Source organism: Bombina bombina, chromosome 1 (genome assembly GCF_027579735.1).
Source record: "Bombina bombina isolate aBomBom1 chromosome 1, aBomBom1.pri, whole genome shotgun sequence".
Classification (NCBI taxonomy): domain Eukaryota; kingdom Metazoa; phylum Chordata; class Amphibia; order Anura; family Bombinatoridae; genus Bombina; species Bombina bombina.
Window position 1 is genome coordinate 891,726,811 of NC_069499.1, and position 26,874 is coordinate 891,753,684.

The 26,874-nt window shown below is 39.5% G+C and overlaps 1 protein-coding gene across 2 annotated transcripts in view; it reads right to left on the reverse strand.

Annotated features, from left to right (window-relative positions):
- Positions 1-26,874, reverse strand: part of LOC128646112 (solute carrier family 12 member 4) — a 270,698-nt gene that overhangs the window by 60,652 nt on the left and 183,172 nt on the right. For both annotated transcript variants that reach the window (XM_053699564.1, XM_053699565.1), the window contains exons 9-12: positions 18,959-19,123; positions 18,770-18,868; positions 18,369-18,426; positions 8,114-8,288 (exon numbers count right to left, since the gene is read on the reverse strand). In XM_053699564.1, the coding sequence (XP_053555539.1) occupies positions 8,114-8,288; positions 18,369-18,426; positions 18,770-18,868; positions 18,959-19,123 (497 nt within the window). The remainder of the gene's footprint in view (positions 1-8,113; positions 8,289-18,368; positions 18,427-18,769; positions 18,869-18,958; positions 19,124-26,874) is intronic.

Sequence of the window (26,874 nt, forward strand, 5' to 3'; positions counted from 1 at the left end):
AATCTGTCCCTTCAAAGAACTTGCAGATAATCCTTTCTCCAAACCTTCTTGAAGAAAGGATAGAATCTTAGGAATTTTTACCTTGTCCCAAGGGAATCCCTTAGATTCACACCAACAGATATATTTTTTCCATATTTTGTGGTAGATTTTTCTAGTTACAGGCTTTCTGGCCTGAACAAGAGTATCAATGACAGAATCTGAGAACCCTCGCTTTGATAAGATCAAGCGTTCAATCTCCAAGCAGTCAGTTGGAGTGAGACCAGATTCGGATGTTCGAACGGACCTTGAACAAGAAGGTCTCGTCTCAAAGGTAGCTTCCATGGTGGAGCCGATGACATATTCACCAGGTCTGCATACCAAGTCCTGCGTGGCCACGCAGGAGCTATCAAGATCACCGATGCCCTCTCCTGATTGATCCTGGCTACCAGCCTGGGGATGAGAGGAAACGGTGGGAATACATAAGCTAGTTTGAAGGTCCAAGGTGCTACTAGTGCATCTACTAGAGTCGCCTTGGGATCCCTGGATCTGGACCCGTAGCAAGGAACCTTGAAGTTCTGACGAGAGGCCATCAGATCCATGTCTGGAATGCCCCACAATTGAGTAATTTGGGCAAAGATTTCCGGATGGAGTTCCCACTCCCCCGGATGAAATGTCTGACGACTCAGAAAATCCGCTTCCCAATTTTCCACTCCTGGGATGTGGATTGCAGACAAGTGGCAGGAGTGAGTCTCCGCCCATTGAATGATTTTGGTCACTTCTTCCATCGCCAGGGAACTCCTTGTTCCCCCCTGATGGTTGATGTACGCAACAGTCGTCATGTTGTCTGATTGAAACCGTATGAACTTGGCCTTTGCTAGCTGAGGCCAAGCCTTGAGAGCATTGAATATCGCTCTCAGTTCCAGAATATTTATCGGGAGAAGAGATTCTTCCCGAGACCAAAGACCCTGAGCTTTCAGGGGTCCCCAGTCCGCGCCCCAGCCCACCAGACTGGCGTCGGTCGTGACAATGACCCACTCTGGTCTGCGGAAGCTCATCCCCTGTGACAGGTTGTCCAGGGACAGCCACCAACGGAGTGAATCTCTGGTCCTCTGATCTACTTGTATCGTCGGAGACAAGTCTGTATAGTCCCCATTCCACTGACTGAGCATGCACAGTTGTAATGGTCTGAGATGAATTCGCGCAAAAGGAACTATGTCCATTGCCGCTACCATCAAACCTATTACTTCCATGCACTGCGCTATGGAAGGAAGAGGAACAGAATGAAGTATTTGACAAGAGTTTAGAAGTTTTGATTTTCTGGCCTCTGTCAGAAAAATCCTCATTTCTAAGGAGTCTATTATTGTTCCCAAGAAGGGAACCCTTGTTGACGGAGATAGAGAACTTTTTTCTACGTTCACTTTCCACCCGTGAGATCTGAGAAAGGCCAGGACAATGTCCGTGTGAGCCTTTGCTTGTGGAAGGGACGACGCTTGAATCAGTATGTCGTCCAAGTAAGGTACTACTGCAATGCCCCTTGGTCTTAGCACCGCTAGAAGGGACCCTAGTACCTTTGTGAAAATTCTTGGAGCAGTGGCTAATCCGAACGGAAGTGCCACAAACTGGTAATGCTTGTCCAGAAATGCGAACCTTAGGAACCGATGATGTTCCTTGTGGATAGGAATATGTAGATACGCATCCTTTAAATCCACCGTGGTCATGAATTGACCTTCCTGGATGGAAGGAAGAATTGTTCGAATGGTTTCCATTTTGAACGATGGAACCTTGAGAAACTTGTTTAGGATCTTGAGATCTAAGATTGGTCTGAATGTTCCCTCTTTTTTGGGAACTACGAACAGATTGGAGTAGAACCCCATCCCTTGTTCTCCTAATGGAACAGGATGAATCACTCCCATTTTTAACAGGTCTTCTACACAATGTAAGAATGCCTGTTTTTTTATGTGGTCTGAAGACAATTGAGACCTGTGGAACCTCCCCCTTGGGGGAAGCCCCTTGAATTCCAGAAGATAACCTTGGGAGACTATTTCTAGCGCCCAAGGATCCAGAACATCTCTTGCCCAAGCCTGAGCGAAGAGAGAGAGTCTGCCCCCCACCAGATCCGGTCCCGGATCGGGGGCCAACATCTCATGCTGTCTTGGTAGCAGTGGCAGGTTTCTTGGCCTGCTTACCTTTGTTCCAGCCTTGCATTGGCCTCCAGGCTGGCTTGGCTTGAGAAGAATTACCCTCTTGCTTAGAGGACGTAGCACTTGGGGCTGGTCCGTTTCTGCGAAAGGGACGAAAATTAGGTTTATTTTTGGCCTTGAAAGACCTATCCTGAGGAAGGGCGTGGCCCTTGCCCCCAGTGATATCAGAAATAATCTCTTTCAAGTCAGGGCGAAACAGCGTTTTCCCCTTGAAAGGAATGTTATGCAATTTGTTCTTGGAAGACGCATCCGCTGACCAAGATTTTAGCCAAAGCGCTCTGCGCGCCACAATAGCAAACCCAGAATTTTTCGCCGCTAATCTAGCCAATTGCAAAGTGGCGTCTAGGGTGAAAGAGTTAGCCAATTTGAGAGCATGAATTCTGTCCAAAATCTCCTCATAAGAAGAATCTTTATTGAGCGCCTTTTCTAGTTCATCGAACCAGAAACACGCTGCTGTAGTGACAGGAACAATGCATGAAATTGGTTGTAGAAGGTAACCTTGCTGAACAAACATCTTTTTAAGCAAACCCTCTAATTTTTTATCCATAGGATCTTTGAAAGCACAACTATCTTCTATGGGTATAGTGGTGCGTTTGTTTAGAGTAGAAACCGCCCCCTCGACCTTGGGGACTGTCTGCCATAAGTCCTTTCTGGGGTCGACCATAGGAAACAATTTCTTAAATATAGGGGGAGGGACGAAAGGTATGCCGGGCCTTTCCCATTCTTTATTTACAATGTCCGCCACCCGCTTGGGTATAGGAAAAGCTTCGGGGGGCCCCGGGACCTCTAGGAACTTGTCCATTTTACATAATTTCTCTGGAATGACCAAATTCTCACAATCATCCAGAGTAGATAACACCTCCTTAAGCAGGGCGCGGAGATGTTCCAATTTAAATTTAAATGTAATCACATCAGGTTCAGCTTGTTGAGAAATTTTCCCTGAATCTGAAATTTCTCCCTCAGACAAAACCTCCCTGGCCCCCTCAGACTGGTGTAGGGGCACTTCAGAACCAATATCATCAGCGTCCTCATGCTCTTCAGTATTTTCTAAAACAGAGCAGTCGCGCTTTCGCTGATAAGTGGGCATTTTGGCTAAAATGTTTTTGATAGAATTATCCATTACAGCCGTTAATTGTTGCATAGTAAGGAGTATTGGCGCACTAGATGTACTAGGGGCCTCCTGGGTGGGAAAGACTGGTGTAGACGAAGGAGGGGATGATGCAGTACCATGCTTACTCCCCTCACTTGAGGAATCATCTTGGGCATCATTTTCTCTAAATTTTGTGTCACATAAATCACATCTATTTAAATGAGAAGGAACCTTGGCTTCCCCACATACAGAACACAGTCTATCTGGTAGTTCAGACATGTTAAACAGGCATAAACTTGATAACAAAGTACAAAAAACGTTTTAAAATAAAACCGTTACTGTCACTTTAAATTTTAAACTGAACACACTTTATTACTGCAAATGTGAAAAAGTATGAAGGAATTGTTCAAAATTCACCAAAATTTCACCACAGTGTCTTAAAGCCTTAAAAATATTGCACACCAAATTTGAAAGCTTTAACCCTTAAAAATAACGGAACCGGAGCCGTTTTTATATTTAACCCCTTTACAGTCCCTGGTATCTGCTTTGCTGAGACCCAACCAAGCCCAAAGGGGAATACGATACCAAATGACGCCTTCAGAAAGTCTTTTCTATGTATCAGAGCTCCTCACACATGCATCTGCATGTCATGCTTCCCAAAAACAAGTGCGCAATAGAGGCGCGAAAATGAGGCTCTGCCTATGATTAGGGAAAGCCCCTAGAGAATAAGGTGTCCAATACAGTGCCTGCCGGTTATTTTACATAATTCCCAAGAATAAAATAATTCCTCAAAGCTATGAAGTATAAAATATGCTTATATATCAATCGTTTTAGCCCAGAAAATGTCTACAGTCTTAAAAGCCCTTGTGAAGCCCTTTTTTTCTTTATGTAATAAAAATGGCTTACCGGATCCCATAGGGAAAATGACAGCTTCCAGCATTACATCGTCTTGTTAGAAATGTGTCATACCTCAAGCAGCAAAAGTCTGCTCACTGTTTCCCCCAACTGAAGTTAATTCCTCTCAACAGTCCTGTGTGGAAACAGCCATCGATTTTAGTAACGGTTGCTAAAATCATTTTCCTCTTACAAACAGAAATCTTCATCTCTTTTCTGTTTCAGAGTAAATAGTACATACCAGCACTATTTTAAAATAACAAACTCTTGATTGAATAATAAAAACTACAGTTAAACACCAAAAAACTCTAAGCCATCTCCGTGGAGATGTTGCCTGTACAACGGCAAAGAGAATGACTGGGGAAGGCGGAGCCTAGGAGGGATCATGTGACCAGCTTTGCTGGGCTCTTTGCCATTTCCTGTTGGGGAAGAGAATATCCCACAAGTAAGGATGACGCCGTGGACCGGACACACCTATGTTGGAGAAACAAGGTTTATTATCAGAAGACATATGATCTTTAACCTCTTTTAAAAGAGAACAAATATGTTCAACTTTAAACAAAAAAGAGGAAATATGAGGTTCTACTTCAGATGAGGAATCCTCATTCCCAGAGGAAACTTCACCATCTGAAGATCCCTTGGATCAGGGCACATAGTACTTGTAGAAGATAAAATCTGAACTGACATTTTATGCTTATTTGTAGGCAGGAGAGCAGCCAAAGCCTCAGAGACAGCAATGTTGATGAATGATTTTATAGCAGGGGGCACTATATCAACATTAACCTGTAATGAACAGAGAGAAACAGCATTAGATGTATGCATCAAAAATGTTGTCCATCCAGGAAGAAACAGACCACTCCTTTCAGGACCTCTATTGGGCATTTGCTACCACCCCACAGTGAGCTGGACCCCTGCAAGGCTCCAGCCTGCACCACTAGCACCGCAGGGTGCATTTTTCTTGTGAGTATATACCTGGATTTGTATCTAGTGTAGTATCCTGTTCCTGCAATACTAGGCCATGTTGGTGCCTCTGATTTTTCTTATTTCAGTTTTACAACACTACAGGAAGACCATCCTATGACAGAGCTGCCACACCATGTTTGGATTCATCTGCTTTGGAACTTCTTTTCCATTTTTGTTTCTGGACATTCATTGGTATATCTAGTTTTCAGAGTTTTTTTTAATATTGTTCACTTTATTTTTTGTATACTCTTGTGTGTACTTTGTTTATAGGAGGCGCCCCCTAAGGGTGTGGTTTTCGGCTTGCTACACACTCATTATCAGTATGCATCAATAACATGAAAACATGAGCAACATAAATGAGCTGAAGAAGGCACTTTAGCTTTTTAACTATAAACACAGCTAATAATGGTATAAAGCCTAACTAAGCATAGCTGTCGAATGTGGGCCAAAGAACTGACTGTTTAAAAGGTAAAAAGTGTGGCAAACACCTGACGCACGCATAACCAAAAAAAAAAAAAAAAAAAAAGTGCGCTAACCTGATGAGGGTACATGAACGCGAGGACATGTGCTAACCTGACAGATAAAAATATATATATATATATATATATATATATATATATATATATATACACACACATACACTTACTATACATACATATACACGCATATAAAGAAAAACTTTTACAAATGTAAAAGTGCCCATAATAAAGCTAAATGAGTGTATATATAATAAAATGGAATAGGAGTATTATGTTGATCTATAAAAAGAGGCAGAAGACACGCTCCTGCGACCGATTACATAGGGCATATGAAGGATTTACCATAAGGTGAAACCATTGTATCATACACCATACCCCAAATACATACCTCTGACAGACTGAAAACCCCTTTCTCTGAAGAACACATGCACATCTTCATTCTTTAACCACCTCAAGCAGAGGCAAAGTAAAGACTAAGATATGTATGAGGTAGGAGGTTTTTTTAGAGCTCTTGGGGTTTGGGGATCTTTGCCTCCCCCTAGTGGTAGAGAATGTAATCCCCATGAGTAATAAATCGATGACTTTCACCACCTGTATGAAAGAAACGGGTATGTGGGTATGTATGTGTATTTATACAGTATATATATATATATATATATATATATATATATATATATATATATATATATATATATATATATATATATATATATATATACACACAACACATATATATATATATATATATTCAATTCCAGATAGAATCTGCACAGTCCCGCAAGTATCTCGATTGCCAGGGTGCACTTAAAAGTAATATTACAAGCATCATCCAAAGAAAAGGCACTTACTGGAATTGCGAAAAATAAAATAAAGTTTATTGTATGAATAAAAAAGGAATAACATTTTGGTGCTCTTCCAGCACCTTTGTCAAATGCCAGACATGGGCCACAAAATATGAACCTAAAAACAATAAACGTTAAAGGGACATTAAACCCCAAATTTTTCTTTCATGATTCAGACAAAGAATACAATTTTAAACAACATTCCAATTTACTTCTATTATCTAATTTGGTTCTTTCTTTAGATATCCTTTGTTGAAGAAATAGCAATGCACATGGGTCAGCCAATCACACGAGGCATCTATGTGCATCCACCAATCAGCAGCTACTGAGCCTATCTAGATATGCTTTTCAGGAAAGGATATCAAAATAATAAAGCAAATTAAACAATAGAATTAAATAAGAAAGTTGTTTAAAATTACATGCCGTTTCTAAATCATGAAAGAAAAAAAAATTGGGTTTCATATCCCTTTAAGTTTTACTTTTCACTAGTCCAGTGAATGCCTTTTCTGTGGGTGATTTATATATATTCTCTCTCTCTCTCATTCTCTCTCTATATATATATAGAGATTTCCTTCTCGGCTTTTAATAACGATTGCTAATTTTAAAAAATAATGTTAGCTAAATGTAGCCTTCTTATAAACTCCATGCAAAATGAGGTAATAGTCTGCACTCTCAAAATAAACTGGGTGTATATCACTAGGGATAGTCTGAATTCAACACAACAGACTGGGTGGGGATGTTTTAGTTACAGTTATTGGCCAAAAAAAATAACTTTTTAGTACTACTAAATGACATGGCCACAGTGTATTACAGATATGGCCCAGAAAGAAGTGTATATGTAAAGCTTTATGTGTTACTAACAGCTAAGAAAGACAAAAAACGTGTTTCTGAAATAGCAATTATGTTAGGTTTTAAAACACTTTTTTGTGTGTGTTACGTTGAGCCACTTGGGCAAAATGTATCTGTGTGTTACTCAACTGTAAAAACTGTATATGGCATGATCAAGGTTAGATCTCTGGGGAGAAGCCACACCCACCCATGCTCTGTCACCTAAAGGTCGTCCAGTATATTTGTAGAGGAAAACTATCAACACCAGCACCCAGTTCAATCTGTGAGTACATGCTGCATTTTATGTTCATTTATATAGAGAAATCTAAATGTAAAATCAATTGTTAATATTTCAGATTTGATTCTTATTTTCTAAAAATGAATCATACTACAGCTAGTGTTAGTCACACATTCTAGTTCATTGATAAAGCCTTAAATTCATTTCTAACGTTTTAAATGATTTATTTTTCTCTTCAGGATCTACAATCATAACTGTTCATTTGCATAACCCCTTTAAAGCATAACATTACAAATAGAGATGTTAATTTTTTTCTATTGCCTTATTGAATTTTCTGAGCAATTTTAACAGTGAAAAAAAAGATTACATTTTGTCTTTGAGGATTCTCTGGCATTTTCATGTCAATTCCAATAAAGTGTTTGAGGTGCCATGTGTTTTTTTTGCCTAAAAGTTGCCAGAGATAATACAAGTAAATAGTAAAGGAATAAAACATTCAGAAGCAAGCATAACATAACATTATGTTTCTGACACACTGCAAATGATTATTCCAATTGCACAAGTCAGGGAGATGTTCATCTGACATTTGAGCGCTTACCCACCCGCAGGAACGGAACAATATTGTCCTTGGCAATTGCTTGCAATAGACGTGGAGCGCCAGTCAGACTCTGCAGTCCGGCTCCACAAGTGGAGAAGAATGAACCAATGACAATGACCCATGGAGAAGGCCAGGATAGAGTTCCCACTACTAGGTTTTTGTTAACAGCTTCCCCATATCTGCAAGAATATTAAAGGACCAGTCAACATATTAGATTTGCATAATCAACAAATGCAAGATAACAAGACAATGCAATAGCACTTAATCTGAACTTCAAATGAGTAGTATATTTTTTTATAACAAATTTCAAAGTTATGTATATTTCCACTCCCCTTGTACCATGTGATAGCAATCAGCCAATCACAAATGCATATACGTATAGTCTGTGAATTCTTACACATTCTCAGTAGGATCTGGTGACTCAAAAATTGTAAATATAAAAGACTGTGCACATTTTTTTTAATGGAAGTAAATTGGAAAGTTGTTTAAAATTACATGCTGTATCTGAATCACGAAAATTTAATTTAACCTGAGTGTCCCTTTAACAAAAAAAAATACAATACAATCAACTATAGAAAAGTGAGACACAAACAAGTTTCTAGCCTTCACAACTGTTTGACGCTGATTACAGACAGTTTGTTAATTATTGAAAATCAAGCAATCACTTTTGCTATGACCAGGATTAGAGAAATCCATTTTAGAACCAATAGAGACGGCTGGTGTTTCTGTAATAGGAGTACAGTTGCCTCTCAGCTGATTCATATTAATGGAGGTAATAGACATAAAAATAAAAATCCTGTTATTGTAAATTTATTTAGAAGTATATGATGAGTTTATATCACTTATAGCCATGCTACGTAATTTATGCTAATGTAGGTTAATTAGTAAGGAGCATAGAGAGATTGTTTTTTCTTTTTCAAAGGCAAAAAAAGTGTGGAGTTACAAAGCTCAGATCGATAGGCCATTCTTACTAAATGGTTAACACATCTAGGCTGGGACAACAGCTTCATGTAGCTGACTAGCATAAGTAGCTACGCCTGAAAAGGTCTTATGATTTAAAAAAAAAAAATCTCTCTATTCATTCTGAATCTGTAGAATGGAATGCAGCTGGGGAAAAAAGCAACACGAGTGGGGAAAAAAAAATTGAGAGTAGAAAATATTTTGGAAATTCTTTTGTTAAGCTGGAGACTTCAATATGGTATTTTAAAGGAACTGGGAAACAAATAATGCAATAAAGAAATAATTTTATATATTATAGTGTTTGATGAAAGGGGAAATGCCAAATGAATTAAGTAATTGCATCTAGAGAACACTTTTTTTTTTAAAAAAGTGGCAGAAAAAAAACAAAAGAAATGTAAACAAAAACATAATTTATGCTTACCTGATAAATTTATTTCTCTTGTAGTGTATCCAGTCCACGGATCATCCATTACTTATGGGATATTCTCCTTCCCAACAGGAATTTGCAAGAGTTCACCCACAGCAGAGCTGCTATATAGCTCCTCCCCTAACTGCCATAGCCAGTCATTCGACCGAAAACATGCAGAGAAAGGAAAAACCATAGGGTGCAGTGGTGACTGTAGTTTAAATGAAAAAATTACCTGCCTTAAAATGACAGAGCGGGCCGTGGACTGGATACACCACTAGAGAAATAAATTTATCAGGTAAGCATTAATTATGTTTTCTCTTGTTAAGTGTATCCAGTCCACGGATCATCCATTACTTATGGGATACCAATACCAAAGCTAAAGTACACGGATGAAGGGAGGGACAAGGAAGGTACTTAAACGGAAGGTACCACTGCCTGAAAAAAAAAATCCTTTCTCCCAAAAATAGCCTCCGAAGAAGCAAAGTATTGTAAATCTGTTCAACAGAAGCCTCATTTTAAAAAGGCCCAAGTGAAAGCCACAGCTCTAGTAGAATGAGCTGTAATCCCTTCAGGAGGCTGCTGTCCAGCAGTCTCATAAGCTAAACGAATTATGCTTTTAACCAAAAAGAAAGAGAGGTTTCTGAAGTCTTTTGACCTCTCCTCTGTCCAGAGTAGACAACAAACAAAGTAAAGGTTTGATGAAAATCTGAAGTAGCTTGTAAGTAAAACTTTAAAGCACGAACCACGTCCAAATTGTGTAATAGACGTTCCATCTTTGAAGAAGGATTAGGATACAAGAATTGAACAACACTCTCTTGAGTGATATTCTTGTTGGATACCACCTTAGGTAAAAAACCCAGTTTTGATACGCAGGACTACCTTATCCGTACGGAGGACCAGATAAGGAGAATCACATTGTAAAGCAGATAACTCGGAGACTCTACAAGCCGAGGAAATATCTACCAAAAAGGAACTTTCCAAGATAAAAAGTTTGATATCTATAGAATGAAGAGGTTCAAACGGAACTCCTTGAAGAACCTTAATAATCAGGTTTAAGCTCCATGGCGGAGCAACAGGTTTAGACACAGGCTTGGTTCTAACCAAAGCCTGACAAAGTAGTATCTGCCAGACGCTTGTGCAAAAGAATAGACAGAGTAGGAATCTGTCCTTTTAAGGACAACCCTTTTCTCAAAATCATCTTGGAGAAAAGATGATATCATGGGAATCCTGACTTTACTCCATGAGTAACCCTTGGATTCATATCAATAAGATATTTATGCTATATCTATGTTAAATTTTCCTAGTGACAGGCTTTCATGCCTGTATTAAGGAATCAATGACTGACTCAGAGAAGCCATGCTTTGATAACATCAAGCGTTCAGTCTCCAGGCAGTCCATCTCAGAAAAGTTTAATTTAGATGGTTGAAAGGACCCTGAGGTAGAGGGTCCTGTCTCAGAAGCAGAGACCATGATGGAAAGAATGACATGTCCACCAGAACTGCATACCAGGTCCTGCGTGGCCACGCAGGCGCTACTAAAAACACCAAAGCACTCTCCTGCTTGATCTTGTGTAAAGACCTCCGGAGGGAATTCCCACTTCCCCGGGAGAAAAGTCTGACGACTTAGAAAATCCACCTCCCAGTTCTCAACACCTGGGATATGGAGAGTTGATAGACAAGAGAGAGTCTCTGTCCAGTGAATTATTTTAAGACTTCTAACATCGCTAGGGAACTTCTGTTCCCCCTTGATGGTTGATGTAAGCCACAGTCGTGATATTGTCCGACTGAATCTGATGTACCTCAGAGTTGCTAACTGAGGCCAAGCCTGAAGAGCATGGAATATCGCTCCCAGTTCCAGAATATTTATTAGAAGGAGGGTCTCCTCCTGAGTCCACTATCCCTGAGTCTTCAGGGAGTCCCAGACTGTATCCCAACCTAAAAGGTTGGCATCTGTTGTAACAACTGTCCCATCTGACCTGCGGAAGGTCATACCCTTGGACAGATGGACCCGAGATAGCCACCAGAGAAGAGAATCTCTGGCCTCTTGGTCCAGATTTAAGAAGGGGAAAAATCTGTGTAATCCCCGTTCCATTGACTGAGCATGCATAGTTGCAGCGGTCTGAAATGTAGGCGTGCAAACGGTACTATGTCCCTTGCCGCTACCATTAGGCCGATTACATTCATGTACCGAGCCACCGAAGGGCGCGGATGGAATGAAGAACACGGCAGTAAGTTAGAAACTTTGACAACCTGGACTCCGTCAGGTAAATTTTCATTTCTGCAGACTCTATCAGAGTCCCTAGGAAGGTAACCCTTGAGATTGGGGATAGATAACTCTTTCCTTGTTCACTTTCCACCCCTGCGATCTCAGAAATGCCAGTACTACATTCGTATGAGACTTGGCAATTTGGATGTTCGACGCCTAAATAAGGGGCCACTTCTATGCCCCGCTTGGCCTAAGGACCGCCAAAGCGACCCCAGAACCTCCATAAAGATTCTTGGGGCTGTAGTTAACCCAAAGGAAAGAGCAACAAACTAGTAATGCCTGTCTAGAAAGGCAAACCTGAAAAACGATGGTGATCCTTATGCATCGTTATGTGAGGATAAGTATCCTTCAAATCCATTGTAGTCCTCTATTGACTCTCCTGGATCATAGTTAAGATGTTACGAATAGTTTTCATCTTAAATGATGGAATTCTAAGGAATTTGTTTAAGATCTTTAAATCCAAAATAGGTCTGAAGGTTCCCTCTCCTTGGGAACCACAAACAGATTTGAGAAAAACTCTGTCCCTGTTCCTGTCTTGGAACTGGATGGGTCTCGTACACAATTTAAGAATGCCTCTTTCTTTATCTGGTGTGCAGATAATTGTGAAAGGTAAAATCTCCCCTTTTTCGGAGGGGAAGCTTTGAAATCCAGAAGATATCTCTGGGATATAATTTCCAATGCCCAGGGATCCTGTGCATCTCTTGCCCATGCCTGGGCAAAAATGAAAGTCTGCCCCTACAGGATCCGTTACCGGATAGGGGACCGTTCCTTCATGCTGTCTAAGAGGCAGCAGCTGGCTCCTTGGCCTGCTTATCTTTGTTCCAGGTCCGGTTGTCTCCAGACCGTCATGGACTGAGCAAAAGTACCCTCTTGATTTGCCTTAGAGGAAGTTGAAAAATAAGGAATGTTGAACATTCTGAGTCAAGGCAAATAAATGTTTGAATACATATATTTAGAACTTTATAAACAAAGTGCCCAACCATAGCTTAGAGTGTCACAGAAAATAAGATTTACTTACCCCAGGACACTCATCTACATGTTTGTAGAAAGCCAAACCAGTACTGAAACGAGAATCAGCAGAGGTAATGGTATATATAAGAGTATATCGTCGATCTGAAAAGGGAGGTAAGAGATTAATCTCTACGACCGATAACAGAGAACCTATGAAATAGACCCCGTAGAAGGAGATCACTGCATTCAAATAGGCAATACTCTCCTCACATCCCTCTGACATTCACTGCACGCTGAGAGGAAAACCGGGCTCCAACTTGCTGCGGAGCGCATATCAACGTAGAATCTAGCACAAACTTACTTCACCACCTCCATCGGAGGCAAAGTTTGTAAAACTGAATTGTGGGTGTGGTGAGGGGTGTATTTATAGGCATTTTAAGGTTTGGGAAACTTTGCCCCTCCTGGTAGGAATGTATATCCCATAGGTCACTAGCTCATGGACTCTTGCTAATTACATGAAAGAAATTAGACTTTTTTGGCCCTTGATTTGGACCTGTCCTGAGGAAGGGCATGACCTTTTCCTCCAGTGATATTAGCAATGATCTCCTTCAAACCAGGCCTTAATAGGGTCTGCCCCTTGAAGGGAAGTTAAGTAGCTTATTTATTAAAGTCACGACAGCTGACCATGATATTAGCCATAGCGCTCTGCGCGCCAGTATAGTAAAAACAGAATTCTTAGCCGTTAGTTTAGTCAAATGAACAAAGGCATCAGAAACAAAGGAATTGGCTAGCTTAAGTTCTCTAAGCTTGACAAGTATATTCATCCAATGGAGTCGCTACCTATAAAGCCTCATCCAGAGACTCCAACCAGAACGCCGCAGCAGCAGTGACAGGAGCAATGCATGCAAGGGCTGCAGGATAAAACCTTGTTGAATAAACATTTTCCTTAGGTAACCCTCTAATTTTTTATCCATTGGATTTAAAAAAGCCCAACTGTCCTCGACAGGGATAGTGGTACGCTTAGCTAGAGTAGAAACTCTTCTCTCCACCTTAGGGACTGTCTGCCATAAGTCCCGTGTGGTGGCATCTGTTAGAAACATTTTTCTAAAAATAGGAGGGGAAGAGAACGGCACACCTGGTCTATCCCATTCCTTATTAATAATTTCTGTAAACCTCTTTAGGTATTGGAAAAACATCAGTACACACCGGCACTGCATAGTATTTATTCAGTCTACACAATTTCTCTGGCACTGTGATTGTAACACAGTCATTCAGAGCTGCTAAAACCTCCCTGAGCAACAAGTGGAGGATCTCAAGCATAAATTTTAAATGTAGAAATATCGGAATCAGGTCAAATCATCTTCCCTGAGTCAAAAATATCACCCACAGACTGAAGCTCCCTCAGCTTCTGCATATTGTGAGGCAGTATCAGACATGGTTCTTGACGCATCTGTATGCTCTGTATCTACCCCCAGAGCTATCTTGCTTTCCTTTAATTTCAGGTAGTCTGACTAATACCGCTGCCAGAGTATTATTCATAACTTTTGCCATGTCTTGTAAAATAAACGCTATGGGCGCCCTTGATGTACTTGGCGCCATTTGAGCGTGAGTCCCTGAAGCGGGAGTCAAAGGGTCTGACACGTGGGGAGAGTTAGTCGGCATAACTTCCCCCTCGACAGAATCCTCTGGTGATAATGTTTTTAAAGACAAAAAATGATCTTTATTGCTTAACATGAAATCAGTACATCTGGTACACATTCTAAGATGGGGTTCCACCATGGCTTTTAAACATAATTAACAAGGAGCTTCCTCTATGTCAGACATGTTAGTACAGACTAGAAATGAGACCAGTAAGCTTGGAAAACACTTTAAATCAAGTTAACAAGCAAATATAAAAAAACGTTACTGTGCCTTTAAGAGAAACAAATTTTGTCAAAATTTTAAAAACAGTGAATAAAGGCAGTAAATCAAACGAAATTTTTACAGTATATGTAATAAGTTAACATAGCATTGCACCCACTTGCAAATGGATGATTAACCCCTTAATGCAAAAAACGGATCAAAAAAACGACAGACATTTTTTAACAGACACAACAAAACTGCCACAGCTGTACTGTGGTCTTACCTTCCCTATAAACGATTTTGGAAGCCTTTTTAGCCCTATAGAGATGTCCTGTAGTATTCATGGGACTGCTGAGGGAAGCTGGATGATTCATTTTGTAATTTTAACTGCGCAAAAAAGCGCTAAAATAGGCCCCTCCCACTCATATTACAACAGTGGAAAGCCTGAGGAAACTGTTTCTAAGCAAATTTTAAGCCAGCCATGTGGAAAAAACTAGGCCCCAATAAGTTTTATCACCAAACATATATAAAAAACGATTAAACATGCCAGCAAACGTTTTAAATTACACTTTTATAAGAGTATGCATCTCTATTAATAAGCCTGATACCAGTCGCTATCACTGCATTTAAGGCTTTACTTACATTACTCCGGTATCAGCAGTATTTTCTAGCAAATTCCATCCCTAGAAAAATTCTAACTGCACATACCTTATTGCAGGAAAACCTGCACGCCATTCCCTCTCTGAAGTTACCTCACTCCTCAGAATATGTGAGAACAGCAATGGATCTTAGTTACTTCTGCTAAGATCATAGAAAACGCAGGCAGATTCTTCTTCTAAATACTGCCTGAGATAAACAGTACACTCCGGTACCATTTAAAAATAACAAACTTTTGATTGAAGAAATAAACTAAGTATAAAACACCACACTCCTCTTACGACCTCCATCTATGTTGAGCGTTGCAAGAGAATGACTGGATATGGCAGTTAGGGGAGGAGCTACTTAACAAGAGAAAGGTGGTGCATGCTTCCCAGTAACCCTGATATCACATTAAAGGGGCCGGTAGTCAAAACCTTACTGTAAAGTATATAAGGCTTACTGACTGATAGAGATAACTCTGACAGAAAAAAAAAGTGCTGAACAAATAAAAAAAAAAAACCAAACAGTACATTTTGCAATAATCTTTTTAGATTAAAAAAAAAAAAAAAAACAATTTTGTGAATATGCCCCTTTAATGAACCATTTTATGAAAGAATGCTTGAATATCTTAATTCAAATAGATTGCTAATAACAGTTTATAGAAAAAAAGTCTTCCCATTTTGCCTTATGTGCTGTATTTTTTTATTCTTATTAAAAGTTTATATTTATTAACACTTTGTGCCCGGCCCCTTAGACTTTTCGATCTCTAGATAATATCAGGGGGAAAAAATGAATAATATCAAGGTAAATAAAACTCCAATTGAATGCACCCAAGAGTTCTAAGGGAACTTTGCACTGCCATAACCAAATTTGTCAAGACTCATTATCCTCAGGCATAGAAACCCAGGACTGGTGTAAAAAGGGAAGCAGGGGCGATCCAGGAAGCTATAGACCAGTGAGCCTGACATCAATAGTGTGGAAGATACTGGAATTGATTATAAGGGAATATATTCAAGAGTATATTCGTGAAAACAAGATTTAAATCCAGCATGGGTTTATGAAAAAAAGATCTTGTCAAACTAATATTTAGATTCTAGGAGGAAATAAGAATTTAGATAAAGGTGAATCAACTGATATTCTATACTTGGATTTTGATACAGTGCCATATGGGAGATTATTGTGCAAAATTAAGTGACTATAAATAGCTGAAAATGTTAGCTCAAGGATAAATAAATGGATGACAGGGAGCTACAAGCTGTAGTAAATGGATCATACTGAGACTACTAGGCTCTGTTCTTTATAAATGTACAGTTTAAATCATAATTGTTATTGTTTTAAAAGATAGATAATCCCTTTATTACTCATTCCCCAGTTCTGCATAACCAACTCAGTTATATTAAACTTTTTACCTCTGATTACCTTGTATATAAGCATCTTCTGACAGCCCCCTGCTCACATGACTTTATTATCTATTGACTTGCATTTCAGCCAATTAGTGCTGTGTTGTGCCGACTCTTTAATAACTCCCCAGGTGTGAGCACAATGTTATCTATATAGCCCACATGAACTAGCAGTCTCCTGTTGTGAAAAGCAAATTAAAAAAAGCATGTGATAATGGTCTGCCTGTAGTGGCTTAGAAACAGACAGAAACTTAGAGGTTTAAATGTAATAAAGTATATTAATCTAACAATGTCGGTTGTGCAAAGCTGGGGAATGGGTAGTAAAGGCTTTATCTATCATTTTAAACAAATACAATTTTGGTGTAGACTGTCCCTTTAATAGGTTTATAAATGACTTGTAGGAAGGATTAACTAGCAACATCTTTATTTTTACAGATGATACAACGTTGTGTAAATTGATTAGGTGAGAGCAGGAAGTAATTACTATGCAAGGGGATTTACAAAAATTAGAAGAATGTGCTGGTAAATTGCAAATGAGATTTAATACTGGAAAATGCAAGGTTCTACATTTTGGAAGTAAAAATATACAGGTAACCTATTACTAAAATCTAACTAGACTTAGCAAAACAGAGGAGGAAATGATCTGGGTGTATTTATAGATAACTAGCTAAGAATGAGTGTACAATTCAGGGCAAATGCTTCTAAGGCTAATGTGACACTCACACTAAAAAGAGGCATTGATGCAAGGGAGGAAAGCATAATGCTGTCGCTATATAAATCCCTGGAGAAAGTAAACTATAAGTAAAGGTTAGCCAAATTGTTAACTCTGGGAAAAAAACACTTGAGAGCTGATATGATTACTTTATATAAATGTATTCAAAGTGCACATAGAGAGTTGCCGGAAGCACGGTTTATTGCTAATGAAATTGTTTGTGACAAGTGGTAACAAATTAAGGCTAGTGGACATGCGATTTAATCTACAGCAATGTAAAAAAATGTTTCACTCTAAGAGCAATCAAATTGTGGAACTTCTTGCCTAAGGATATAGTGAATGCCAGTGCCTTAAATACATTTCTGGCTAAAAATAGAATTCAGGGATTTTATTGCTTGTGTTAAATGGATCGACTTCTAATTGTATTCATGTAAGCTCAATTACCAGCTTCTCTATTGTAAATCTGATAGGATCTGCATAGGTAGAACTTGATGGGACTTCTGGCTTTTTTCAAACTCATACTATAAGAAAATGTAATTTTAAGTTTAACAAATAGGAAAGAATAATTAAAAAACAAACAAAAAAAACCCCCCACCAAAGTAAATGGAACCTATGATGTTGGTGGAAGGAGGAATTCGGCAGACATACTGCTAAGTAATATTATACCTAATAACCTTTTAGCATAAGTGGCAGGACAGATTATCTAGAGGATTAGTCAAATATTAGGGAATAATATAATATTAGGGAGTATAATATTAGGATGAGAATATAAGATGGCTTGTTAGATTTTCTTTTTTTGCCAACAAAATCTAGCTTTTACTATGGACGTATGTGATACGTGCCCCCAAATTAATGGAATTCATGTATCTCATTAAATCTTTCTAACCTTATTAACAGATACGAAAGTGGGATTTTAAAGATGTCCCACAAAATACATTTTTAAAGCTATTTTTCTTTACATTATTCATGGTTCTCTTAATTTCTGTTTTGTTTTTTTTATTGATTAATTGCGTACAAAAAAAACTTATTCCCACATAGATATTCCAATGCTAATATAATTAGTGAATGTTGGAAGCCTTACTTGTCCCGTAGAACCACACCCTCAATACATGATCCAAACAGGACCACAGTGCTGAAATCTAAAAAACAATTGTTAAGGTACAACACAACACATTGTGAAAAAGGTGGAAAATAAGCAGCAGAGCAAACTGAGTCTTCAAAAAGGACATTTAACACCTCCGGCTTTTGCTTAAAAATTGTACTTTGTCCCATGCCTCTTGGAGAAGCCAAAAAAAGTTCTGTAACCTACAAATGCTGCAAATATCTGGCTACAAATAAATAAATAAAATAGGTGATAAATGTTTTTACATGCGTTTGGTATGCAGATAATCTGCAACAAATGAATTGCTGATTCATAAGTGAAAAAACAGATTTCCAATATATTCTTCCAACTTCAAATAAAATTTTTATTGAAAAGGATACAGACTAAAGAGGTGGTGATTATGGCCAGAATGGTCCCCACTGGGATGGATTTCTGGGCGTCCTTCAGATCTCCTGAGCGATTACTTCCAGCCATTATTCCTGTGAAAAGCAAGGGGAAGAAAAAAAAAAACGAAACATAAAACAACACAAACAGCAGCAGAGGTGGAAATTGCATTTAAATGTCCTTACCAGTCACAGATGGGAAGAAGATACCCACAAGTACAGTGAATGAGGTAGTAATGTCGGCCAGCACATACATGTGAAGGTTACTTTTGGAACCCAACACGTCCACTGAAGGTAGGTGAGATTTTTCCACGATCTCTCCTTTCTGTAAGTAAGTACTCCACAGGTTGTCTGGGTGAAAAGCAGTGGGACAGATGAGACTTTGACAGGAGAGAGTGAACTACTGGACAAATTTACAATTCAGATGACGAAAGCAGGAGATAGAAGAAATATTTGTGGGTGAAAAAGGTTTGTGAAGCAGAATAGACAACTGCTATTGTACTTGCTAAATTTGACTACCTTGCGGTAAGGACAAAAAAAAAAAAAAAAAAAAAAAAGTAAATCTAAAAACTTGCTTTGCTTATTACTCTAAAAAAAAAAAATGGGACTAAAAATAAAACGGCAATAGTGACTACAATTTGTTTGATATAATATCACAGTTTGAGGATTCCAAACAGCTTCTCAAGGAAAAAGAGAAGAAAATAGAGCAATCCTGTTGTAACCCAGGTATAAAACTTTTTTATATCATTACTTACATGGTTTCAAACTTTAACCAAGCTCTATTGTTTTACAGCAGCGTTATGATTGGCCCATAACCAGCCTCATATACGATAAAGGTATTAAAAGCTTTTATTTAAACTTTAAACAAAAAAACTCCTTACAGGCACATCAGTGGACAAATATTAGGAATTATGGTACATTACATTTCCTAATATAGGGTTATAACAATAACTTTCAATACCAAATTGTCCCTTCACAATGCCCCTAGAGTCCAAATATATCCAACACGTGTTTCACCTTAAAAACGGCTTTATCAGGGATACCTTATACTCATCAAAACCGGATATTTATTTGCTGTGTTGTTCCGCTATTGGTTATTGCAATTCCCAATCCGCTTGGGCACTTCAAATATTTTGGCGCAGTTCAACGTCATCATTCGTTTCCGGAAACGCATACCCGTTTACTCCTGGTTTCCGGTCTGTGTGATTTTGCTACGTCGGTTCCAGTTTTACTAGATGTCACTTCCAATTTGTAGTGATCCACCATATTTGTGGTCTTTATCCATCCTCTATATAAGTAGTCCATAGCGGAATACTTTGTTAGAGGGACAGTCTACACCAGAGTTTGTATTGTTTAAAAAGATAATCCCTTTAGAACCCATTCCCTAGTTTTGCATAGCCAACACGGTTATATCAATATACTTTTTCCCCCTCTGTGATTACCTTGCATCTAAGGCTCTGCAGACTCACCCCTTATTTTAGTTCTTTTGTCAGACTTGAATTTTAGCCAATCAGTGCTGAATCATAAATAACTCCACATGAGTGAGCACAATGTTATCTATTTGACATACACGAACTAGGGCTGTCTAGCTGTGAAAACTTGAACTGTCTAAATGCACTGAGATAAGAGGTGGCCATCAAGGGCTACAATATCCCTTTAACAAAACAAATTAAAACAAGATCTTTAGAGTTGCAATTATGTTTCTTCTTGTAGTGTAATGATAGTGGGTGTTTCTTATTTTCTTTTTTCAATAATATATATATATATATATATATATATATATATATATATATATATATATATATATATATCCTGTATGTTCTGCTATTCTTACTTTTAGTTCTACGTACTGTAGAACACATGGGCACTGTATTAAATATATAACAGTCCTTGTGTTACATGTAATTAGATGCTTAATATTATACCACTTATTACCTACTCCTGATTAAAAATGTTCTGTTTGTTTGGAACAAAAAAAGTGACTATGTAATTACTTCGTTTTTGGGTCAGTGTATCCTCCAAATTGTGATTCTATATCACACACATTGCAGTCACATTTTTATTATTTACACTTCATGATTTGTGATTCATTGTTTTGTTAGACTATTGATATATTTGCTTGTTTCTCTGTCAGTATTATATTCATAAGCTTGTGTACAAACAACACAAAGTGACATCTAATCAAACAATACATGCATTAACTCCTTAGAGAAATTAATTATGGATTATTGAGCCACAAATAAACTTGTGTTTAAAAGGGACACTAAAGTGAAAAAACAAAATTTATGCTTACTTGATAAATTTGTTTCTTTCCGTATATGGAGAGACCACAACATCATTCCAATTACTAGTGGGAATATCACTCCTGGCCAGCAGGAGGCGGCAAAGAGCACCACAGCAAAGCTGTTAAGTGTCACTCCCCTACCCATAATCCCGTCATTCCACCAAAGGGAAATGGAAAAAGGAATAGCACAAAGGTGTAGAGGTGCCTGAGGTTTAGTAAAAAATAACGGTCTTAATTAAGGGTGGGGTCTTGGACTCTCCATATACGTAAAGAAAGAAATTTATCATGTAAGCATAAATTTTGACGACATCATTCTAATTACTAGTAGGAACCAATACCAAAGCTAGAGGACACCGAATGAATAGGGAGGGAGAACAAGCCAGGCAGACCTAAACAGAAGGCACCACCGCTTGAAGAACCTTTCTTCCAAAAGAGGCCTCAGCCGAGGCAAAAGTTTCAAATTTGTAAAATTTAGAAAAAGTATGCAGAAAGGACCAAGTTGCAGCCTTGCAAATCTGTTCCACAGAAGCTTCATTTTTGAAAGCCCAAGAAGAGGAGACAGCCCTAGTGGAATGCGCTGTAATTCTCTCAGGAGGCTGCTGACCAGCAGTCTCATAAGCAAAACAAATTATACTTCTCAACCAGAGGGAAAGAGAAGTAGCGGTAGCCTTCTGACCCTTATGCTTTCCTGAGAAACAAACAAACAGGGCAGAAGACTGGCGAAAATCCTTAGTCGTCTGTAGGTAGCATTTTAGAGCACGCACAACATCCAAGTTGTGCAACAGACGTTCCTTATGAGAAGAAGGATTGGGACAGAGAGAAGGAACAACAATTTCCTGATTAATATTTCTATCTGAAACCACTTTAGGAAGAAAACCCAATTTACTACGAAGAACCACCTTATCTGCATGAAAGATAAGGTAAGGCCAATCACACTGCAAAGCCAAGAGTTCCGAAACTCTCCAAGCAGAAGAGATAGCAATTAGAAACAAAACCTTCCAAGATAATAACTTAATATCTATAGAATGCACTGGCTCAAATGGAGCCTGTTGCAAAACTTTAAGAACAAGGTTAAGGCTCCAATGAGGAGCAACAGGTTTAAACACAGGCCTGATTCTGACCAGGGCCTGACAATAAGATTGAACATCTGGCACATCTGCCAGACGCTTATGTAAAAGAATAGAAAAAGTAGAAATCTGACCTTTCAGAGAACCGACTGACAACCCTTTCTCCAGACCTTCCTGAAGAAAAGACAAAATCCTAGGAATCCTGACCCTACTCCAAGAGCAGCCTTTGGATTCACACCAATAAAGGTATTAATGCCATACCTAATGGTAAATTTTACGAGTAACAAGCTTGCAAGTCTGTAGCATGGTCTCAATGACCGACTCAGAAAACCCACGCCTAGCCCGAACTAAGCGTTCAATCTCCAAGCAGTCAGCTTCAGAGAAACGAGATTTGGATGGAGGAATAGACCCTGAGTTAGAAGGTCCTTCCTCAGAGGCAACCTCCAAGGTGGCAGAGATGACATCTTTACTAGGTCTGCATACCAGATCCTGCAAGGCCATGCAGGAGCTATTAGAATTACTGACGCTCTCTCCTGTGTTATACGAGCAATGATTTGTGGCAGGAGCTCAAACGGAGGAAACGGGTTTGCTAGACCAAAAATCCAAGGAACCGCCAGAGCATCTATCAGAGCAGCCTGCGGATCTCTTGACCTTGAATCGTACCTTGGAAGCTTGACAATCTGCCAAGAATCCATCAGATCCAACTCCAGCACCCCCCACTTGAGGGTTAACCTGGAAAAAACCTCCGGATGGAGAGCCCACTCCCCGGGATGAAATGTCTGTCTGCTCATAAAATCCGCTTCCCAGTTATCCACTCCTGGAATATGGATGGCAGATAGACAACAATTGTGAGCTTCCACCCACTGAATAATCCAAGCCATCTCCTTCATGGCTAAGGAACTCCGAGTTCCTCACTGGTGGTTGATGTAAGCCACTAAGGTGATGTTGTCCGACTGGAACCTGATAAACCGGGCTAAGGACAATTGAGGCCAAGCCATCAGAGCATTATAAATCGCTCTCAACTCCAAGATGTTTATTGAAAGAGCAGACTCCTCCAGAGTCCATAGTCCCTGAGCCTTTAATAAGTCCCAGACTGCTCCCCAGCCTAGCAGGCTGGTGTCCATGGTCACTATCACCCAGGAAGGTCTCCGGAAGCATGTGCCCTGAGACAAATGCTCCTGAGCAAGCCACCATGAGTCTCTTATCAACTGGTCTAGATCTATCCTCAGACAGATCCAAATGGTCTTTGTTCCATTGTCTGAGCATGCATAGCTGCAGAGCTCTCAAATTGAATCGAGCAAAAAGAATAATGTCCATGGAAGCGACCATCAGACCAATTACCTCCATACATTGAGCTACTGATGGCCGAACAGTAGACTGAAGAGAGAGGCAAGAGGAAAGAATCTTGGATTTTCTGACCTCTGTTAGAAAAAATTTCATAGATAGGGAATCTATTACAGTTCCTAAGAAAACCACCCTTGTAGCTGGAACAAGGGAGCTCTTCTCCAGATTCACTTTCCATTCGTGGGAACGTAGAAAAGACAACAAGATCTCTGTATGAAAGTTTGCTTGTTGAAAAGATGGTACCTGAACCAATAAGTCATCCAGATAGGGCGCCACTGCAATTCCCCGAGACCTGATCACTGCCAAGAGAGCCCCCAGAACCTTTGAGAAAATTCTGGGAGCTGTGGCAAGGCCAAACGGAAGAGCCACAAACTGAAAGTGTTCGTCTAGAAAGGCGAATCTCAGGAACTTGTGATTATCCCTGTGGATGGGAACATGAAGATACACATTTTTCAAGTCTATGGGCATCATGAACTGACCATCTTGAACCAACGGATGAATGGAACGAATGGTTTACACTTTGAAGGACGGTACCGTGAGAAACTTGAGACACTTTAGGTCTAAAATGGGTTGAAAAGTTCCCTCTTTTTTGGGAACCCGAATAGATTTTAATAGAATCCTAGACCCTGTTCCCTTACCGGAACTGGAACAATCACTCCCAGGGAGGAAAGGTCGTGAACGCAGTTCAAGAATGCCTCTCTTTTTACCTGGTCTGCAGATAATCTTGAGAGGTGGAATCTGCCCCTGGGAAGGAAAGTTTTGAATTCTATTTTGTAACCCTGAGATACTATGTCCACAGCCCAAGGATCTGGGACATCTCATATCCATGCTTGACAAAACAGGGAAAGTCTGCCCCCCACTCTATCCGATTCCGGATCGGGGGCTGACCATTCATGCTGACAGACTCAGCTGAGGGTTTCTTTGATTGCTTCCCCTTATTCCAAGATTGAGTGGGCTTCCAAGAAGACTTGGACTGTTCCTGCTTGGAAGAGGGAGATGAAGACTTTTGACCTTTGAAGTTACGAAAGAACCAAAATTACTTTGACGTCCTTTAGGTCTGTTCTTCTTGTCTTGTGGTAGAAAAGACCCTTTTCCACCCGTAATATCAGAAATTATTTCTGTCAGACCAGGTCCAAACAAGGTCTTACCCTTGTAAGGAAGCGCCAGAAGATTGGACTTGGGGCTAACATCAGCTGACCAAGATTTTAGCCACAAAGCCCTACGGGCTAAGACAGTGAAGCCAGACATCTTGGCTCCAAGTCTAATAACTTGCATGTTAGCATCAGAAATAAAGGAATTGGCTAGTTTAAGAGCCTTAATCCTATCTTGGATCTCCTCCAACGGAGTCTCTACTAAAATTGATTCAGACAAGGCGTCACACCAATAAGATGCCACACTTGCTACTGTGGCAATACAAACTGCAGGTTGCCATTGAAGACCTTGATGAACATACATCTTTTTCAAATAAGCCTCCAGCTTTTTGTCTATGGGATCCTTTAAAGAGCAGCTATCCTCTATAGGGATTGTAGTTCTCTTAGCAAGAGTAGAAATAGCCCCTGCTACTTTAGGCACCGTGCACCATGAATCTTTAATCAAGTCAGCAACAGTAAACAGCTTTTTAAAGTCGGGAGACGGGGAGAAAGATATTCCAGGCTTCTCCCTTTCCTGTGAAATAATCTCCGTCACACGGTCTGGAACAGGAAACACTTCCACAGAGGAAGGAAAATCGTAGTATTTATTAAGTTTACTAGACTTCTTAGGGTTGACAACAACAGAAGTATCGGAGTCATCCAAAGTAGCCAATACCTCCTTTAACAGTACACATTGGTGTTCAAGCTTAAATCTGAAGTTTACTTCTTCAGTATCAGATGAAGGAATTATACTGTCCGAATCTGAGATTTCACCCTCAGAGGATACCAACATATCCTCCTCCTCAGACTTATAAGGGAGGGCAACCTGCGTAGCAGCAGATGGGACAGATACCATACTATCTGAAAAATTTTTAATTTTCCTCTTGCGTTTCCCCAACATAGGAAAAGCAAATAATGCTGCAGACACCGCAGAAAATAAATGTGCAGCAAAATCTGCAGGCAAATAAACTCCTCCAGGAGGCTGAGAGGAACTGCAGGGTACTGTTTGTGATGCCATTGAGGCTTGGGACGTCTGAGGAGAAAACTGTGGCATTGCCTGAACAGCATCATCCTGAGAGATATTAGACACAGAGGGCAATCATTTATCTTTACAATCTAATGTTCTAGCTAAACATGAAGCACAAAATTGCATAGGCAAAACAATTTGATTCTCTAGGCATAATAAGCATCTATCACAAGAAACAGAAGCTTGGTCCATGTCCATGTTGTTTCACAAAACAAAACATTTTTAAGAAATAAAAGAAAATAAAAATTTTTGCCAACAGACTACTGTCACTTTAAGACAAATCTTCGGTCCTCAGAACAATGTATGATATCAATTTAAATTTCCCCACACAGAAATAAATATTGTATAACCTCTACACCTCCACAATTGTTTGCACAGCTCACAAACGACTCCTTCAAAAAGCCATTATCGGCAATACACAGAAGGTGCAACGCCACTTAGGATCAGAAGAGAAGAGAGTCAAACAGGGCCGCCACTAGAAATTTTGGGGCCCCTGACTTAACCATTGATCAGGCCCCCCCCCCTCCTTTGACATGTGCAATTTTTGACCAAGTGACTAAAACGTATATGCACTTTATTCTTGTCTATTTAAACTTGGAAATGTTGTAAAGGTAGTAACATACACTGAAACACACACACTCACATATAAGGATTCACATATAGACACTCTAGCAGACACGCAAAGAAACTCAGACACAGACACCCAAACAGACACTCAGCACTTGTTTACATTGACCTGACAAGTAATGAGGTAAACTACAGTTTTGTAAAAAAAGGAGATTTAGAAAACAAAATATGGAGTTCTGATTATCTTTTTGTAACGGAAGATACCAACTAAATGATGACAACAGCATGCAGTGGCTGAAATGAAGGGCCCTGAACTGCCTAAACAATAATTTAAAGGTTAAATGGTAGATTGGTGACTTCCGGAAAGGTCTCAGTCTCAAAGTCTGTAGAAAGATGTGAATAATCAGTAGTAAGGTCAAAATGTCCTAAAAAGGAACAGACAATGGACACACACACACAAACTCAAACTTGCACATACACCCAAGGAAACACCAACAGAGACAGCCTCAGAAAACACACAAAGACATACACACACACAGAGACACCCACAGAAAACACACAAAGACACAACCACATAAAACACGGAAAGACATACATACACACACCCTCACTGAGACATCCACAGAAAACACACAAAGACATACACATACCCTCACAGAGACACCCACAGAAAATACACACCC